The 20,556-nt window shown below is 44.1% G+C and overlaps 1 protein-coding gene across 10 annotated transcripts in view; it reads right to left on the bottom strand.

The window, feature by feature from the left end:
* The window catches only part of cblb (Cbl proto-oncogene B, E3 ubiquitin protein ligase), a 171,648-nt gene that overhangs the window by 56,471 nt on the left and 94,621 nt on the right, over positions 1-20,556 (bottom strand). For 9 of the 10 annotated variants that reach the window (XM_085288334.1, XM_085288335.1, XM_085288338.1 and 6 more), the window contains 3 exons: positions 19,472-19,666; positions 10,802-11,179; positions 6,491-6,582 (listed from right to left, as the gene is read on the bottom strand). In XM_085288334.1, coding sequence (XP_085144460.1) covers positions 6,491-6,582; positions 10,802-11,179; positions 19,472-19,666 — 665 coding nt within the window. Of the gene's footprint in view, positions 1-122; positions 3,992-6,490; positions 6,583-10,801; positions 11,180-19,471; positions 19,667-20,556 lie in introns of those variants that run through there. The other variant, XM_085288341.1, reaches the window with a different exon arrangement.

Genomic DNA, 20,556 nt, shown 5'->3' with positions numbered 1-20,556 from the left:
GGTCTTCATTAATCCCATGAAAACGTACACCTATCTGGAACAATCCGGACATATTACAAAACAATAATATGATCAACTTTCCAGATTGGAGTTGCAAATGAATTAAATACTTGGAACATATATTGGAAGGAACAGACTTTATTTCATTTGACAGAGTAGTTACACAATATGGAATCACCAAGAAACGATTTTTGGAATATCAACAAATTAAATCCATAGTAAAAAAGAAATTTAATCCCAGTGAAGCTGAATTACAAACACCACCAAGTGTGGTACAATTTTTTAGTCTAAAACCCCCCAAATTATTGTCTAAAATACACAGAACACTTTCTAAAATAGATGAATCAATATCCCTTCCTATTGCAAAATGGGAAGCAGATTTATCGATCAGCTTAGACCAAAACCTTTGGTCTCAGATATGCTTAAAAACCTTTCAATGGATCAGAAATCCCAGTTTGCAATTAATACAATACAAAATATTACATAGAGTGCACTATACTGGTCATAGGATGTTCAAGATGGGCTATACGCCTTCCAACAACTGCTCACACTGCACAGCAAATACACCAGACAATTACATCCACGCTCTTTGGTTCTGTCCACCAGTTCAGCAGTTTTGGCGTGAGATATGTGAAAACTTATCAAAGTGTCTGAAACGTAACATTCCAGCCTCCCCTTTAGTATGCTTGCTGGGCAACTTGGATGAGGTCACTGCAGAAATAAAGTTGTTTTTACGGCCCTATGCATTGCCAAGAAAATGGTCCTCATTAACTGGAAAAATAAAAATAATCTTAATTCTAACCAATATAAAAACCATCTAATAGATCACATTAGTCTTGATACAGCCTCTGCCATCACATTTGATCAATCTCTTTGGGTTCCTTTGATCGGCTTCATCACCTAGTGGGGGTGGGGGGTCATGGTTTGGTCCTGCCTTCACTATTGTGGTTGATATGGGGGTGGGGACGGCAAAACGCCAAAACACAAACTTAACAATGTGGTGTATGCTGTACAGTGCAGCGAGGAATGCTCAGACCTCTACATTGGAGAGACCAAACAGCCACTTCACAAGCGCATAGCACAACACAGAAGAGCCACAAGACTCAGCAGTCCATCTGCATCTTAAGGATAAAGGACACTCTTTCGAGGATGCCAATGTTCACATTTTGGACAGAGAGGACAGATGGTTTGAAAGAGGAGTGAAAGAAGCCATCTATGTCCACTGTGAGCGACCATCTTTGAACAGAGGTGGGGGTTTACGACACCAACTCTCTGCCATCTATAATCCAGTTTTGAGATCCCTTCCCAGACGCCTTAACGCCCACTCACATCCTGGGCCATCTGACCTCAGGAATTCACATGATAAGGTGGGGCCAGGTTTCATAATGAACACACCCGAAACTCTGGCTGATTGGGACCCACACCCAGTTTCACACCTTGGCTCAGGCGATTAGAGGATCATCAGGGGGTCCTTTTGTCCCTCTGTGGGGGGTTACTCCCACTAGGTTTATATCTGGGAATCTCCACCATTTGACCTTAGAACTGAAGAAGCTTCTCGGATGAGAGGTGAAACGTCTTCAAGCAACTTAAAGAAGTCCAGACGCTTTTCTTTGCAAGCTCCTTTGAGGACGGCCTTAGGGCGTCTGGGGAGTCCCTAGGGACGTTTTCCCTGGAGGGCCTAACCCGGGGGATGTGGCCATGACCTGGTTAGGGGCTCTGGTGGATGGTGTTTTCCTTGTGGCTGCGTACAGCGGAGATGGGGGAGGGTCTGTGCTGGCGGATGTTGGTTACTGGCCTGGTAGCCTGGCTGCCCCTGGGCGGGTCCGGGATGGGCGTGGAGGCTTGGGGGTCTGGGTGCGCTCTGCCCCCGGTCTGGGGTGCTGGCTGGGCCTTGGGGGCTTGGGTCCTGGCTGTTGTGTCACCGGAGCTGTGGGCGGGTGGGTGCAGGGGGGCTCAGCCCCAGTGCAGGGGACCTCTGGTGCATCGGCCCAACTTGGGGGCTCTCTAACTGGTGGGGAGGTTGTTATATCTTTGCAGGTAGTCTCTCTACAGGAGCTCACTCTGCAGGTGGGGGAGAGATATAGGAGAGGTAGAGAATGAACTCAACCTGGGTGTCTATTGTCTTGTGTAGTTTGGGAGATGATTGGATGATGGGGTGGGTGCAGTTTTCTCTGGGGTGGAGTTGGGTGGGCTGCCCCGGACTCTGTGGGGCTGGGCGGTGCTGCTGCTGCGGGCCCTGGTCCGGATGGGCCTGGGCCCTCTTGCCCTGGTGGGTTCCAGAGTGTGGGGGTGCCTACTGGGGTCAGCGGGGGAGCTGGCCCCAGGGAGGGGCCACTTGCCCCTCCCTTTCTTCCCTCCCCATCCTCAGCTGCCTCCCTATTCCCGCTCTACCACACCCACCCACACACCAAGGGCTTGAGGTGCAGGTATGTCACCAGGGTGCAGGGAAGGCACTCCCCCTCTGTCCCCTTCTGGCCGCCTGTGCCTCAATTTTATTCTGCAACCTAGACATCCACATTACTCACACTCTCACATAACACATACATATAGGGCCTTGGGGGTGGGCACGTTTTACAGCATCCAGAGGATGGTCGGTGTATTCCAACCCACCTCTGGCGCTGGTGCCCTACCATCCATCCATCCATCCATCCATCCATCCATTCGCTACCGCTTATCCTTTTCAGGGTCGCAGGGGGTGCTGGAGCCAATCCCAGCTGTCATAGGGCGAGAGGCAGGGTACACCCTGGACAGGTCGCCAGTCTGTCGCAGGGCTAACACACAAGGACAGACAACCATTCATACTCACATTCACTCGCACATTTACACCTAGTGGCAATTTGGATTTATCCAATTAACCTATCCCCACAAACTGCATGTCTTTGGACGGTGGGAGGAAGCCGGAGTACCCGGAGGGAACCCACGCAGACACGGGGAGAACATGCAAACTCCACACAGAAAGACCCCGGCCTGATGGTGGAATTGAACTCAGGACCTTCTTGCTGTGCGGCAACAGTGCTAACCACCGTGCCCTACCCTCAATTTTAAATGCATATAGACACTAAGGGTTTTCGGGAGGAGCTGTGCTGCTCTCTGATGTTTTAAATGCACTTTAGAACAGCACACAGCAACACTACATATGAGCGGGGGTAGGGAGGTTTGGGGTCTTCACTCACCCTGGTTCTGTTAGCCGTCAGGGCTGGGGGGCTGGGAGGAGGTGCTGGCCGTCAGACTGGGGTCTGGGATGCGGGGCCTCCCTGCTACTGCAGATAAGCAGGTGGTCCGCTTGCCTCCACCACAGAGAGAAGGGTAACATCTCCTGGGTCTAGGTGTGGCTTGCCCCTCCGGGGGCGGGGGTACCTGGACCTGGGATATAGAGTATGTTTGGGGAGTGTGACTGTCTCTGCAGTGTCTATTTGTGTCTGTCTACACGTTGGGTGAGTGCCAAGTATTTGGTTGTGTATATGGGGGTGGGAATGCACGTTTGTGTCCGCGTGCGCCTGTTCGTCTGTGTCTATATGTCAGGTTGGGTGTTAGACTCAACCTCTCTGGGTACATCTCAGGCCCTCCTAAGTACGGAGGCCTATCTCCCCTCACCACACTCCCTGCCGCTGGCTGATGCCCTCAGACGTTGGTGTGTTGGTGGTTCTTGTCGACTGGGGCTGAGCGGGTTAGGGGTTTTGGTTAGGGTTAGGGTTAGGGCCTCTGGACGGTCCTGGACCTGAAGCTCGGTCCTCTCTGACACAGCTGGCTGCCGGCAGAGCCCGCGGGCACGCCACTGCTGGAACCTCCTCTGGCCTCTGCTCCGTAGCTGCTGGGTGACCTCTCGTTTGGGGCTCTACTCAGCTCTTCCCATGAGGGTGGCACGGTTCCCCCCCTTTTTGGTGGTCCTCCTCGGGTCCTTGTACTCTGGGCCCTCTGGATGTCTGGGGCCTGGATCTCCTCCATACCTGCTTCATACCCTGGGGGATGGGGCTGTGGCTCGCCACACTCCCTAACAGATCGTTACATGGAGAAACCTTTGGAATACAAGCATGCTGATCCACACAGGTGTGCACACAGGTGTAGACACGGGTGTTCACAGACGCAGACTACACCTTTCTTGGCTGCTGCCTCAAAGCACATTGTGCGCTGTGTATCTTGCGTGCTGCACAATAGCGTTTAATATTTAGTATCTACTGTTATCTACTGCTAGCTAGTTTATTGTGATAGTGCTGTATTTATTATGTTGCTCTTTTTTTTTTTTTGCTTTCTCTTGTTTTTTTTCTCCATACAGGTGATCCAGGTGTTTTGTTTGTTTTTCTTTCTTTCTTCCCCCCTTTCTCACCGTCTCTTCTCCCCTGTTTTTCTTTCTCTCCCTCTCTTTCTTTCATTCTTTCTCCCTGTCCTATCCCCAGTCATGTCTGTCCCGTTTGTAGCAACCGAAAATAAAATAAATACATAATTATAATAAAGGTCAATCAAATGGACCAATATGGCAAGGCCATGATGATCCACTTGGTAAAATAAATCCGCTTGGCATCTTTCGTGGCCTTAAGACAACAATTCTGATGGCTAAAGATCCAAACGGGACAACAAAAAAAACCCAAAAAACAAAAACAAAAACAAAAAAACCCCCAGACTTTTCTGATCACATGGTGGTTATGGCAACAATATCCTGTTGCTCCCACAAATTTTTGAACTATTGGAAACTGAATACATCTTTGTTACCAGACGGGTTTGCTTGTGCCCGAAGTTAAATCTGAAATTAAGAAAATATTACATCTTCAGATTTTTACTGCCTCTTTCTCAGAACTTTGCGAGATAATTAAATCATGCTAAGAATATGAAATACAATGAAGATGTAAGTAGATATATATATATTTAAGAAATAAGAAGGAGAAACAAGAAGAGGAAGAAAATCAAAGGATGTCTCTTAAGGAGAGCATTGATCGAGTCAACAGAGAAGTTTTATTTAATATGTTGAGATGTACTGAATTTCATGGGAATAGCGATTATATGATTCTAATCTGTCAGTGCGCCCCAGGGTGGCTGTGGCTACAATGTAGCTTGCCATCACCAGTGTGTGAATGTATGTGTGAATGGGTGGATGACTGGATATGTAAAGCGCTTTGGGGTTCTTAGGGACTAGTAAAAGCGCTATATATAAATACAGGCCATTTACCATTTACCATTTAAATAATCAAAAGAAATGTGGAAATGATTTCATTGTCTCAATTAAGGACAAACATGGAAAGTCAGTTTTCAAAGAAGAAGGGAAAAGATTAGAAGTTAGAAGTTATTAGGGACTATTGTTCGGAGATATTTCACCCATAGTGACACTGTTAACAATCTTCTAAGTGAAGTTGAACTATTAAATTCTGTCACTTATGAGACCTCGGTTGGGGAAATTAAAAGAGAGGAAGTGGAATCAGTAATTAATCAACTGGTTTGGATGGACTCCCTTCTGAATTTTATAAACTTGTGAGTAAAGAACTGTCTGAATTATTAACTCAGTACTATAACGAGGCAGCACGGTGGCACGGTGGTTAGCACTGTTGCCGCACAGCAAGAAGGTCCTGAGTTCAATTCCACTGCGTTACAGTCAGTGCGGGAGCAGTGGCTTCGCTCATGCGCGATTCATTTGCAGTTTGGACTCATAGGCGTGGACGTCTCCTGTCCTGATAGCAGCTGGGGGAGGACTATCCTCCACCCGTGAGCGCTTTGGCACGGGCGAGGTGCCCACGGCAGCACACGCTGCTTGTTGAGAGTAGGAGCGATACGCACTTTCACGTCAAAAAGTCGTCATAAATAAGTCTCCAATAACACCAGAAAAAGTCGCCAGATTTGTCGCTGGTTGCTTTTTAGAAAAAAAGTCGCTAAGGGGGTCTGAAAACTCGCTAAATACAGCGACAAAGTCGTTAAGTTGGCAACACTGACGTGATCTCCTTTTTGCCCCCGGTACCGGGGGCGTGGGGCTTAAGTGGTTAAAGAATAAAAACAGCCCACATGGCGAGTAGAGAGATTTTGTTTATACATGTATTAGAGCACTCTTAATCTTACTGACCACTCAAGGCATTTTACAGTTGTCCCATTTGTCCATGTATACAGTGTTTTACACTTTAAGCACTTTATCTACTTCAAATCCATACATGTAACGCTCACTTGCTGAAAATAAGGTAAAACACAAGTCATGTAGTTTCTCAGATACAGCTGAGTATCCAAGATGTCTATAGCATGCACAGCATAACAGTATGTTTTCATTTTTTTTAAAAGCACACAATCTTGACTCAAAATCTGAGACACAGCCTTGTCAAAGGCTGGTTAATCTACAGTTTTAGAGCAGCATCAAAACTGACTTAAAAATGCAGATTAACCAGAAATTTCCAGGATATTTTCTGGGAATATTTGTTCATATCCAGCTAGATAAATATTTATGTGTGTGTGTGTGTGTGTGTGTGTGTGTGTGTGTGTGTGTGTGTGTGTGTGTGTGTGTGAGAGATGTGATACTCACTTGTGGCTACTACAAAGTTTGGACTGAGTTGGCAACTGCCGTGAGGGAACGATGTCGTACTCATCACTGACTTGCTCGCCATTACAGAAGGGCTGCACAGACACACAAAAGAGAAAATGGATGTGGTATCTGTGATGTGGCAATCAGAAATAAATCAAAATATCTTTCATGTAGAAGAACCCATCCTTAATGATGAAAAAAAAAACCTTTTGTAAAAATATTGGCAGCTGTCATTGCAAGTAGATACATTTATGGTATAAATTTGAAAATCCAAGGGGACTTCCTTCTTGAGTTATATCATTCCCAAAATAGACCCTGATTCAAAATCCTCATAAATTTTTAGTAGATTCACCTGTAGCATAAATATCAAAATCATGCGTTGCTTACCCCATCAGCATTTTATTGCTATGGGGTAAAAACTGTTTTTTCAAATAATGTTTCCTACAGTCACTGAAAAAGTGTTCTGAGAAAGATGAATTACTTTTTGAGAATTATTATTATTATTACTTGCAATAATGTAAAAGCAGTGCCCCCTAGGACAGAAGAAATCTTTAAAACCAGAGAATTCAAAGACATGTTCAGAAGCCTCTGCTGTCCCATTAATCTATTGATTTCTTCAGCATTACAAAAGTCGAATGTCAGTTGTCAGCATTTCCACTTTTACACAGGAAACAATAGTTCCTAATAGTTAATTAACTTTATTTTCAAAATTGAAACAAATACGGTTTTGATCAGGATCCAGTGACGTCAAAGTGACAGACATCCAGAGACTCAAGCAGGAAGAGTTGGACAGCACCAGGCCCTAACATGATTCATGCCTACTGGCTAACTACATTCCACTTGGCAGTACAAATGAACCAGCTACCAATGGAATGGAATGGCTAACTGAAGGCCGGATAGTCCTGATCCCCAAGGATCCCCAGAAGGGAAGCTAAGATGAATGGGCACACAGTTTTAAACATGAAAGGGGCATAGAAAGGAAGAGGTAGAAACACCAGAGGGCCAAAACAACAGCTGAGAGGTGTTCCCACAGGCTGTTTGGAAAGCTGCACCCACCAAGTACCTGCAGAGAGTAAGGCAAGTCCCGAGGAGTCAGCTGAATGGGAAGAACAACATCTAAGGAATCAACACCTATGCCCTGCCAATTGTCAGATACCTTTCTGAGATAATAAGCTGGCCAAAGGAGGAGATAGAAGCCACGGACATCAAGACAAGAAAACTACTGACCATGCATGGAGGGTCCAGCAACCTGAAGCTATACACTAAGCGGAAGGAAGGAGCCCAATGACTAGTGACTACATCCATGAATCCACCAACGGCAGTCCAGGAAAAGTTTGTGTTTAATAAAAAGTAAACTGATCAGTGATCATGATGCTTGTTAAGCTTGTGCTTATTACAAACTTTCGAGCAATCTTAGAGTATTCCCCATCTTAGTTAAGTGAGATAGAACGTCCAATGGAGGCTGTTAAGATAACATTTATTTTTGTAATGGTCAAAATTTTGATCTGACACTGGGTCTAAGAGAAATGTTAGAGAATCTCCAAAAATATTTAGATTTACCATTATAGTCCTCAAGAAAAGATTTAACCAAATGTTAGAGTAACCTAGGGCTGCAGCGACCTATTATTTTAGTATAATCTATCAATTATTCCATTGATTAACCAAGTAATTTTGCAAGAAGTACTTTTGTCTTGTTAACAAGTAATAATAAATATTAAAACGAGAAAAAACACTGGTCTTTTAGAATGAAACCTAACCCTAACCCATTGGTTTCCATTTTAGAAACTGCAATGTTTTAAAGTTTAGCTGCATACAATATCTGTCAAAAAACAACAACTAAATGCTGTGATTGTTTGTACGTGCCATATTGAAATTTAAGCTTTTAAAGAAAACATTTTTAAATGCAAAAATATATAAATAATCTAAAGTACAGTCAAAGTCAAATAAAATAATATACATACAATCTAAACTAAGGCATAAAAAAAAACTTTCTTCTTGGAAGGCTTTCTGACATGAGGAGGCAAGTGTTGTGCTGCCGAAAACAGACATTATGACGTGGTAGTATTAATAATAAATCAGTGTCCAACCTTACAACCCTCAGGTCAGTGGAATGGCCCATGTAAATTTTTATTGGCTTGTGAAATAAACCTTTTATATTTGTATTTTTAAATATTAATGTAATTTAATAATAAGTATTTTATATGATTTACCTTTTGATCTAAAACATGTTATGAAAGCCTTGAAATTAATATGGCATTACCATATTATGGTCAGACTTTTTATTATACACCACTCCAAAATACACATATATTGAAGTTCTTTTTTTAGCTGCAAATTCAGTGACATGCTCACATTTACATAGTTTAACACAGCGGCACGCTACAGAGCCATGTAATCCTATTAAGGTCTCAAGGTGTACAGACTCAGGGAAGCTTGAAGTGAGGACCTAAATGCAAACACTGGGAGGCAGGAAGGAGTTAACTGGAGGTGAGCCGTTTATTAAGGCTGATTGTTGAATGGTACAAAAATAAAAAAACAAAACGGAATGGGGAACTAAAACAGAGAAACTAAACCGTGACATGCTAGCAACAGAGCCCATGGAACCTGAAGAAACCTGAGGGTTAACAAACATGGAAACACATAACAAACTGGGGAGGCAAAGGATAAAATACAGAGAAGAACATGGGAAGGGAGACAGAACACCGAGGTCTGACTGGGATGAGAGAGAGATGAAGTGACACAGATGTAGATAGAGAGAGAAAGAGACACTGAAGGGTAGGGCTGCCACGGTTAGTCGACTAGTCACGATTACTTCGTCGACGACTGATTTAATAGTCGACGCGTCGTTTGAAGCTTTGTAAGATCACAAAAGACGCAGGAATAAGTAGTAGAATTTAAGAGTGTAATAACGGACTGAAACAGAAGATGGCAGCAGTGTATGTACAAGGATGCCAGCTGCCGTTAAAACCCGAAGAAGAAGCTGTGTCCCAGAATTCATAGCGCAGCCCAGCTCAGTTTCCAACAATGGCGGCAGCTAGTTAGTTTTAATATAACTCTTATTATTCTTTCTGGGTCACAAAATAAACCCATCCATCCATCCATCCATCCATTTGTTTCCGCTTCTCCTTTTCAGGGTCGCGGGGGGGGGGGGGCTGGAGCCTATCCCAGCTGTCATAGGGCGAGAGGCGGGGTACACGCTGGACAGGTCGCCAGTCTGTAGCGAGAATGTAACTGTGTAAACCTCAAATATCTGCTCAGTTTATCAAGACACCACATATTTTCAAAAGTGCCCCGACGTTTTCGGAGATGTCTGTTACCCACTAGCTCGATAGCTAGCCGGGAGCAAGGCTCACTAGAGCCCGTGAGAACACCGGACTCCCTGCAAATCGTTTTCAAACCCACCGTGGACTTTCACTACTCAGGTTAAACATATATAGGTCACTTAGATAACTTAAAAATGTTATTGTTTAGCTTTTTTTTTTTTTTTTTTGTATTTTATTTGTTCCTGAGTAAATCGGTTTGGCTGAGATTAAAGTTATAGTTTTTACACAGCTGAATAAACGTCAAGCAGACAACTGATTATCAGAAGTGTGAGATGCTGGAGAATATACTCCGGTGTCCTGTTATATTTTAGATAGCAAGGAGTTTATTAAACTTCACCGAAACAATCTGCAAATTTCATTAAAATTTAATAAACTATCATCTTGTCTTTATTTTTAGTTAGCACATACCTTAAACACTTAAAGCTGTAAGCTAATGATAGTTATATAAGAGCAGATGCATGCTGGTGCAATAAGCTGTACGTCTAATGGATGCATGATCTGATTAGTCGACTAATCGCAAAAATAATCGGTGACTAGTTGACTATCAAAATAATCGTTTGTGGCAGCCCTACTGAAGGGTAATAAACAAGGACAGAGGGTAAGACAAAAGGGAAAATGCTAAAGAAAACTAAAAAATCCAAACTAACATGAATCCCTGAGGTAAAACAATAATCAGAAACTCATAAGCACATGGAAACTAAACTAAGAAAAATAAATCAGTCTTTAAGAATACAACAGTGATAATAAACAAGCTTCAAAAGTCCACACAAACAAAACATTGGGTCAAAGAACCATGACAAACCCATCCCACAGTTCTGGACACATCGAACCTCACGGGGCAGAATGAAGAGACTAAACAAAGTCACAGTTAGGATTCTTCCTCCCAGAATTGTGAGAGTTTATCCTTTCTTTTACTTAGTAAATTCAAAAAAATACAGTCCAGTACTGGCTTATCATTTTAAATATTTAAAAGACACGTAATCTTTACCTTGGAGCTCTCTGAATTTCCTGCCCCGTCCAACCTTTGATGTAACCTCACAAATTCCACAGATGGACAACTGAGTGGTCTTCGGTGCAAGTGACAAGGCACAGTGGGTCCCAGCTGGAGTTGGTGTTCCCCTCCAGTCTTGTGTGCATCTGTCAAATGGCTGTCTTTGGAGCACCAAGTCTCAGAGGAAATTTGGAATTCTGACAGCATGCCTGTAGAAGAAGAGGACATGTACGAGGAACTGGGGAGCGAAGAGTGGTGTGATTCAGGGGGGACAGGAGGAGGACGCTCGGGAGGAGGAGGTGGTGGTGGGTCCCTCTGTGGAGGAGGTGGGGCTGGAAGAGGCTTGTCTTGCTTCCTAGATATGCCTGGTGAAGACTAAAGGGGTAGAAAGATAAAGTTGTTCAATTAAATGAGACAACTAATTTGATACCTGGATTTACATTTTTTTAAATTCTTTTAATTAATCTGGTCGTCCATCCATTCTCTTCATGGGGAAACTGGAGCCTCTCCCAGCTACCATAGGGCAACAGGAAAGGTACACTCTGAACAGATCGCAGGGCCAACACAGAGAGACAGATAACTATTCACACTTTCAGGTGTGTGCTAACACAATGCCATAATCTTCCCAGGAGTAAAAATCTCCATAAATTTACCTCTGTAAAATGCTCAGAGAAAATACAGAAAACCCAAGAGCCAAATCTCAGACTCTACAGGACTCTGTTATTATTAGTTAAATGTTAAAGTTCAGTTTGCAAAAGACTGAACACGTATGACTGTGCCTTGGATTAAAAGGGTTGCCAGAAAAAAAGCATTTTTCTACTTAAAAGAACATGGTTTAGCAGGGCTCGCAAAATCGCTAGCCCAACGGCTAGCGATTTTTCCAGTCGGGCTACCAAAATCTATCTCTGCCCTGCCCGTCGGGCTATCGTAGGAAGGAAAAATATATGTCAATGCTTTTGCATTCTTTCGGAAATGTAGCTGGGTAATTATGTCATTGGCATCGGTGAGCCACTGTCAATATGTGACATATTGAAATCGCGTTTGAATTTGCGCTTGTTTTTTGCTTTCACTTTGCAATCGTGCGAACTGTGTATAGAGAGCGATAGCACTGATTGGTGACGATAATTTGCGCACCAATTCCTCTGATATCGTCTTATTAATCGTTAGCTTACTATGCAAACATGACAAGTGAAATCTCCCGCAGCAAGCTTAAACATGTGAGAGGTTGATCGCGCAGAGAATCGCTGAGCGTTATGTGAGTGCGTGTGTAAAAGCAGCAGGATATATATTTTAGTTCTGCTGAGCCAAATAAGACAGGTCAGGGTGAAGGAGTGACAGCCAAAGACAAGCTTACCACAAAACGGAAAAGTTATGACAAATCAGACTATAAGGCAAAAAGAAAGTGCAGCTTTATGGTTTCATGGACAAAAGAATTTCTGTGGCTGCAATATGACAAGCTAAATAACCAGGGGTGCACATAAGTGGTCCGCAGGTGCGCATTCACTGTCAAAATAAAAAACGCGCACAAGATAAGAAGTTGCAACGCGTGTTTGCGTACATAAGATTTTCTGGAGGAGAACAGACATTTATTTAGAACTCTTAAAGATGTCGAAGAAGCAAGCTCCTTTACGCAATTACTTTGGTGTTCCTCCACCTCCAAAGAAATGTCAGAAGGAGTCCGAACCACAAAAGAAGCACGTATTCTCGGAAAAGTGGTTGCAGGAGGTGAGCTGGCTTCAAACAAATGATGAATGCACAGAGATTTAGTGCAGAATGTGCCGTGAAAATCCCACTCTAGCGGACAAAAACAGTGCCTTTTTATATCAGAATCAGAATCAGAATACTTTATTGATCCCTGGGGGAAATTATTTTTTGTTACAGTGCTCTATTATAAACCAACATAAACCAACATTAACAAGACAGACAATACGCTAACTAAGAATAGTACAATATATACATATATATACATATACATAAGTCACTCCTTAATAAATAGCTGGAAAAGAAACATGTGTAGTTGTAGCAGTAACCAGTGTGTTAAGTGCATGCGTTGTACAGGGAGATGGCCACAGGCAGGAAAGATTTCCTGTGTCGTTTCAGTGGTGCTTTTCGGTAATCTCAGTCTCTCACTGAACGTGCTCCTGTGACTGACCAGCATGTCATGGAGTGGGTGGGAGGTGTTATCCAACATTGTCTTTATCTTGGACAGCATCCGCCTCTCCGACACCACCTTGAGGGAGTCCAGCTCCATCCACACAACATTACTGGCCTTACGGATTAGTTTATTAAGTCTGTTGGCATCTGCTACCCTCAGCCTGCTCCCCAGCATGCAACAGCATAGAGGATCGCACTGGCCACAACAGACTCATAGAAAATCCTGAGCATTTTCTGGCAGATGTTGAAAGACCTCAGTCGCCTCAAAAAATAGAGACGACTCTGGCCCTTCCTGTAAAGTGTTGTGGTGTTTTTAGCCCAGTCCAGTTTATTGTCAATGTGTACTCCAAGGTATTTATAGTCCTCCACAATGTCAACACTGACCCCCTGGATTGAAACAGGGGTCAAGTGTTTCCTGGTCTTCCTGAAGTCCACGATCAGTTCCTTGGTCTTTGCCACGTTGAGCTGCAGATGATTCTGCTCACACCACGTGACAAAGGAGTCGACCACAGCCCGGTACTCTGTCTCATCATCCCTGCTGATGCATCCAACCACCGCAGAGTCATCAGAAAACTTCTGAAGATGGCAGGTCTCTGTGCAGTGGCTGAAGTCTGTGGTGTAGAGGGTGAAGAGGAAGGGGGAGAGGACAGTCCCCTGTGGTGCCCCTGTGTTGCTGATTACCTTGTCAGACACACACTGTGGGAGACGTACATATTGTGGTCTTCCTGTCAGGTAATCAACAATCCAGGACACCAGAGAAGCATCCACCTGCATCGCTGCTAACTTATCACCCAGGAGGGTCGGCCTGATGGTATTGAAAGCACTAGAAAAGTCAAAAAACATGACCCTCACAGTGCTCGCCGGCTGGTCCAGATGGGTGTAGACACGATTGAGCAGGTAGATGATGGCGTCCTCAGTTCCGAGACGAGGCTGATAAGCGAACTGAAGGGGATGCAGATGTGGTCTTACTATGGGTCGCAGCTGGTCCAGGATGAGCCTTTCCAGGGTCTTCATGATGTGAGAGGTCAGTGCCACGGGCCTGTAATCCTGGGGGCCACTGGGACGTGGTGTCTTTGGTACAGGGACGAGGCATGATGTCTTCCACATCACTGGGACCCTCTGCAGACTCAGACTCAGCATAAACAGTTTATGAAAGACTCCACACAGCTGGGGGGCACAGGTCTTGAGGACGAGGGGACTCACTCCGTCTGGTCCAGCAGACTTGCCTGAGTGAAGTCTCCTCATTTGCATCTCTTGAGTGAAGGTGATGGGTGGGGGAGGGGTGTCTGGAATCTCACAGGAGGCAACAGCGCCATGTGAAGAGAGAGGCTGGCACAGTGGTGTGGCTCTGGATTCCAGGCTGACTACAGGTGCGGTTGTGGGGGTGTGGTGTCGAATCTATTGAAAAACAGATTCAACTCGTTAGCTCTATTCTCACCTCCCTCAGCTCCCCTGCTGTTGGTTGGCCTGAATCCAGTGATGGTCTTCATGCCCCTCCACACCTCTCTCATGCTGTTCTGCTGGAGTTTCCACTCCAGCTTCCTCCTGTAATTGTCCTTAGCCTCTCTGATCTTGTCCTTTAGTAACACCTGGACATTCCTCACCTCCTCTTTATTGCCCCCTCTGAAAGCCCTCTTCTTCTTGTTGAGGAGGGCTTTGATGTCCTTAGTCACCCACGGCTTGTTATTTGGGTAACAATGAACAGTCTGAGCTGGAACAATGGAGTCGGTGCAGAAAGTTATGTAGTCTGTGATACACTCAGGAAGCCCATTGATGTCCTCGGCGTGAGGCTCGCAGAGTGTTTCCCAGTTGGTCACCTCGAAACAGCCCTGTAGTTCCGCTAAGGCCTCCTCTGACCACCTCCTAACAGTCCTCATGGTCACAGGTTCCCTCCTCACAATTGGCACATAGCGGGGGATGAGGTGAATCGGGTTATGATCTGACCTACCAAGTGGGGGGAGGGAGGAGGAGCTGTATGCATTTTTGACATTAGCATACAGTAGGTCTAGAATTTTTTCTCCCCTGGTGGGACAGTCCACATATTGTCTGAATGTTGTTAGTGTATTGTCCAGTGATACATGGTTGAAGTCACCCGAGATCACAATAAAGGCACTCGGGTGCTGAGTCTGTAACCGGGCTATGGCAGAGTGGATAGTGTCACATGCAGCTGTGGGGTTAGCAGAGGGAGGAACATAAACAGCCACCAAGATGACGTGAGAGAATTCCCTGGGTAAATAATACAGCCTGAGTCCAACAGCACACAGTTCAATGTCCGGGCAACAAATCCTTTCTTTGATTGTTATGTTGGCAGGGTTACACCACCGGTTGTTAACTAAAACAGCAAGCCCACCTCCTTTCCGCTTACCGCTAGCGATGCTGTCCCTGTCCACGCGAACAGTGTGGAAGCCTTCCACGGAAGCATTCTCATCGGGAATGTCCTGGTGCATCCATGATTCGGTGAAACAAATCAGGCTACACTCTCGGTATTCCCTCTGACTCCGTACCAGTGCTGAGAGCTCGTCGATTTTATTCGATAACGATCGGACAGTTCCCATTACGATAGACGGCAGACACGGTTTATACCTCCTCCTCGCTTCGAGCCTCCGCTGTCTCACCATCTCCTTCTTTCTTCTCTTCTGTCCTTGACCTCTGCATCGATGTGTTTACTCCAAATTTCAGCTGGTACTTCTGCGGGCCTGGCCAGCGAGCCGGCCGGCATCAGGGCGATCAGCTGATCTCTGGAGTAAACAGTCCGTGAGTGTAGGAGATGTGCCGCGGTCCCGTTCCTTGATAAAAGTAACAGTTCCACGGCCACCAGAAGAACAAAAACTCTCTCAATCCACATGATTGAGTAAAAGATAATAAACGGATGAAAATACAAGTCAGAAAAAAAAGAATACGCAAGAAAAAAAGAGCTAAACTAAGAGAAAAAGCAGGAGCGACTGTAACAGGCTGCACGCTGGTTGGCGCATGCGCACTAATTATATGGACGCAAACGCGCGTTGCAACTTCTTATCTAGTGCGCGTCTTTTATTTTGACAGCGAATGCGCACATGCGGACCACTTATGTGCACCCGTGTAAATAACATAATGTTCTACCGGGTATGTTGTTGGTTTTCCCTTGATTTCTGAGTCGACAAGCGCCTTTGTTACTGGGACCAGTAATTTTAAGAAAGGCCCCCAATAGAACCCATGAAAAATGCAAGAAATGCATTATTGCTCAGTCTGCAATATCTTTCCCAGAACAAACACCGATTTCAAATAACATACTAAAAATAAACCTGAAAAATCTGTTTAGAACACCGTACTATGTTGGAAAGAGTGAACTACCACTGGCAAAATTTAGTAGTCTTTGCAAACTTCAAAAAGCAAATGGCCTCGATCTTGGTTCCACTTGCCTCTTACCCGTGACTTCAGTGGAAATTTCAAATTCAGGATCTGACACAGACTGATTCATGTCCTACACAGTTCTTACAAGTTCATAGAAATTTCTGTTCAATTAGAACCAAGTATTTGAGTTGATGATTGCAATTTTTATACAATGTTGTAATTTGTGTTTCAACAATTTTTTGATTAATGTTTTGTTTCCGTTACAATATTATACATTAAAGTATAATATTGTAACGGAAACAAAACAGGAAACAAATCATCAATCAAAAAATTGCTCTCGTTTTTATTCGGGCTACTTAAATTTATTTTGGGCTACCAAAAACTGAAGAGTCCCTGCCCGAAGGGCTACCAGGGATTTTGAAATTTTGCGAGCCCTGGTTTAGGATTGCAAAACTGAATCTGAACAAATCACAAGACAGGGGTGTCAAACCAGAGATGGCTACTTGCACTCGCGACTTAGACTCGAGTCACAGTTAAGTTGCAAAAACCAAAGCCTTCAGACTTGAGACTTAGACTCGAGGTTTGGGGCTCGAGTCTTGAGAAACATTTTTTACCCATGTAAATACGGTAACTGTAGGTTATTTGGATAGTAACGAGATGTACACAGCAATTTGTCTCTAATATTTAATAAAATGTTCTGAATATGCTAATAATTTGTGAATTTTTGTTTTAAATTTATCATTAATTATGTGAGGGTTGTAAGGAAGACATAGTCCAAAGGTTTCATCATACAGTGGGGCAAAAAAAGTATTTAGTCAGCCACCGATTGTGCAAGTTCCCCCACCTAAAATGATGACAGAGGTCAGTAATTTGCACCAGAGGTACACTTCAACTGTGAGAGACAGAATGTGAAAAAAAAAATCCATGAATCCACATGGTAGGATTTGTAAAGAATTTATTCGTAAATCAGGGTGGAAAATAAGTATTTGGTCAATAACAAAAATACAACTCAATACTTTGTAACATAACCTTTGTTGGCAATAACAGAGGTCAAACGTTTACTATAGGTCTTTACCAGGTTTGCACACACAGTAGCTGGTATTTTGGCCCATTCCTCCATGCAGATCTTCTCGAGAGCAGTGATGTTTTGGGGCTGTCGCCGAGCAACACGGACTTTCAACTCCCGCCACAGATTTTCTATGGGGTTGAGGTCTGGAGACTGGCTAGGCCACTCCAGGACTTTCAAATGCTTCTTACGGAGCCACTCCTTTGTTGCCCGGGCGGTGTGTTTTGGATCATTGTCATGTTGGAAGACCCAGCCTCGTTTCATCTTCAAAGTTCTCACTGATGGAAGGAGGTTTTGGCTCAAAATCTCACGATACATGGCCCCATTCATTCTGTCCTTAACACGGATCAGTCGTCCTGTCCCCTTGGCAGAAAAACAGCCCCATAGCATGATGTTTCCACCCCCATGCTTCACAGTAGGTATGGTGTTCTTGGGATGCAACTCAGTATTCTTCTTCCTCCAAACACGACGAGTTGAGTTTATATCAAAAAGTTCTACTTTGGTTTCATCTGACCACATGACATTCTCCCAATCCTCTGCTGTATCATCCATGTGCTCTCTGGCAAACTTCAGACGGGCTTGGACATGCACTGGCTTCAGCAGCGGAACACGTCTGGCACTGCAGGATTTGATTCACTGCCGTTGTAGTGTGTTACTGATGGTGACCTTTGTTACTTTGGTCCCAGCTCTCTGCAGGTCATTCACCAGGTCCCCCCGTGTGGTTCTGGGATCTTTGCTCACCGTTCTCATGATCATTTTGACCCCACGGGATGAGATCTTGCGTGGAGCCCCAGATCGAGGGAGATTATCAGTGGTCTTGTATGTCTTCCATTTTCTGATGATTGCTCCCACAGTTGATTTTTTCACACCAAGCTGCTTGCCTATTGTAGATTCACTCTTCCCAGTCTGGTGCAGCTCTACAATACTTTTCCTGGTGTCCTTCGAAAGCTCTTTGGTCTTGGCCATGGCGGAGTTTGGAGTCTGACTGTTTGAGGCTGTGGACAGGTGTCTTTTATACAGATGATGAGTTCAAACAGGTGCCATTCATACAGGTAACGAGTGGGGGACAGAAAAGCTTCTTACAGAAGACGTTACAGGTCTGTGAGAGCCAGAGATTTTCCTTGTTTGAGGTGACCAAATACTTATTTTCCACCCTAATTTACGAATAAATTCTTTACAAATCCTACCATGTGAATTCATGGATTTTTTTTTCACATTCTGTCTCTCACAGTTGAAGTGTACCTCTGGTGCAAATTACTGACCTCTGTCATCATTTTAAGTGGGGGAACTTGCACAATCGGTGGCTGACTAAATACTTTTTTTGCCCCACTGTATTTCACTGTATAAATGAAGTGTTTCTTAAATCTTTGTTGTCCAGATATTAAATATATATATTATAATATAGATATTAAAGTGTCATTTTTTCAAACGATAACCAAGGAGAGATAGCAGCAGCAACAATGTGGCAAAGACTATTAAATAATTATACAGACCATTATAATTACAATTACATCCAGCCCTGAACTCCTCATAGATTACAAAAATATTCCTTTTCATATGACTGACTCAAGCTACGGTGCTTGACAGCTGGAATGACGTGTGTTTGCCAATATTCAGTGTCTGCTTTTGATCAGACATAGCACTGTAGATTATGGCAAAACATCTCCACTTTGGTTTTTGCTGTCCAAAGGATACTGCTCCAGAAATCTTCTGGCTTGTTCAGATGAACTTTAAAAAAAAAAAACCTAAGCTATGCAAACATGTTCTTTTTAGAGAGCAACCTTCCAAATAAGCCATATTTGTTCAGTTTGGTTTTTTTTTTCAAATAGTACTGTCAGTAAACTCTGGGTCTCCATAGCATTGTGATAACACGTACCTTAATACTCAAGACTGCTACTTTTATAGAGATGGTAACAGTTGATAATCATGATCAGTGAGTGAATCAAGTGGATTTAATTAGCAGCATTTGGGGCACTTGGAGTAATTTGTGGATTGTCATGTAAATTCTCTGCTGGTCAGTAAACATTGTCGAAACTGTGTAAATAAACTTAAACACTTGTGTGCCAGGTGAACATATGAGGGGTTTCATAGTGGCAGTGTGCTGAACTGTGACTGACCTTGGGGGAGCAGATGGGACTGGCAGATGGGGAGCGAATGGCACCTTTGTTGATAAGGTCACGTCGTGGTGGGACAGGTGGGAGGCTGAGGTGCTGGACACATTGGCTGGAGTTTCCCCCATGGGCTTTTCTGTGTTGGCTGACAGGTGAAGAACTGGGCGACACCATTGGCGATTTCTGATGCTCGCCACATTGCTAAGGGAAAAGGTAAATAAACTTTTAAAAAAAAAATCTTAGTCGTTTATTACCAGTTCTATCCTGATTAGAGACTGCTAGAATCCACATTCTTTATAGGGGATAGATGGAAGCAAATCTACACCACTTTAAAATGTGGTAAAATGTTATTTCCCGTTTTGATTACCCGAGATTATGCTCTCGCCACTGCTCCAGAAGTGATGTATCATAGCCAACATAATGAGAAGGTTAGATATAACCTAGAGCTCAGTATTCAATTTTCAATAGTACTGTACTATCTATCATCAGCTGTCATGGGGCAAAAGGCAGAGTACAACCTGGACAGACTGCCAGTCTGTCACAGGGTTAACACATAGAGACAGATAAACATTAACACTCATGTTCACACATGCTTGGCCAATGCTCTTTTTTGGACTGTGGAAGTAAGCCTTGGAATCTGCAGTTGTTTAGAAATGGCTCAAATGGCTCCACCATCCTAACTTCTGTAAATTTTATAAGTCTCCGTCTTAGCGTTACTACCAATTGTAGTCAATGGTTATGACTAACAACCATAAGAAGATGTCATCAGATGGTGTCAAACCATCAGCAGTTTTTTTAACCATGAACCACAATGCTTTTAGCTTGGCTGGTCAACAATGACAGCCAGTCACTGCTCATCTTCTCCTGGTCCCCAGCTACCCTGTTCTTTGATTTCTCCAGTGCTTTTAACACCATTCAGCCACGACTTCTGAGGGACAAGCTGGAGCTATCAGGAGTGGACCACCACGTGTCCCAGTGGATACTGGACTACCTCACAGGACGCCCACGATATGTGAGGGCACAGGGCTGTGTCTCTGATATGCTGGTCTGCAGTACGGGGGCCCCACAGGGAACTATGCTGGCACCATTCC

Source organism: Mchenga conophoros, linkage group LG10 (genome assembly GCF_057382185.1).
Source record: "Mchenga conophoros isolate Kocher_MC1m ecotype Shallow Benthic linkage group LG10, M_conophoros_male_GT1.1, whole genome shotgun sequence".
NCBI lineage: Eukaryota > Metazoa > Chordata > Actinopteri > Cichliformes > Cichlidae > Mchenga > Mchenga conophoros.
Note: the sequence above shows the minus strand (reverse complement) of the source record. Positions and strands in the feature narration are given on the sequence as shown.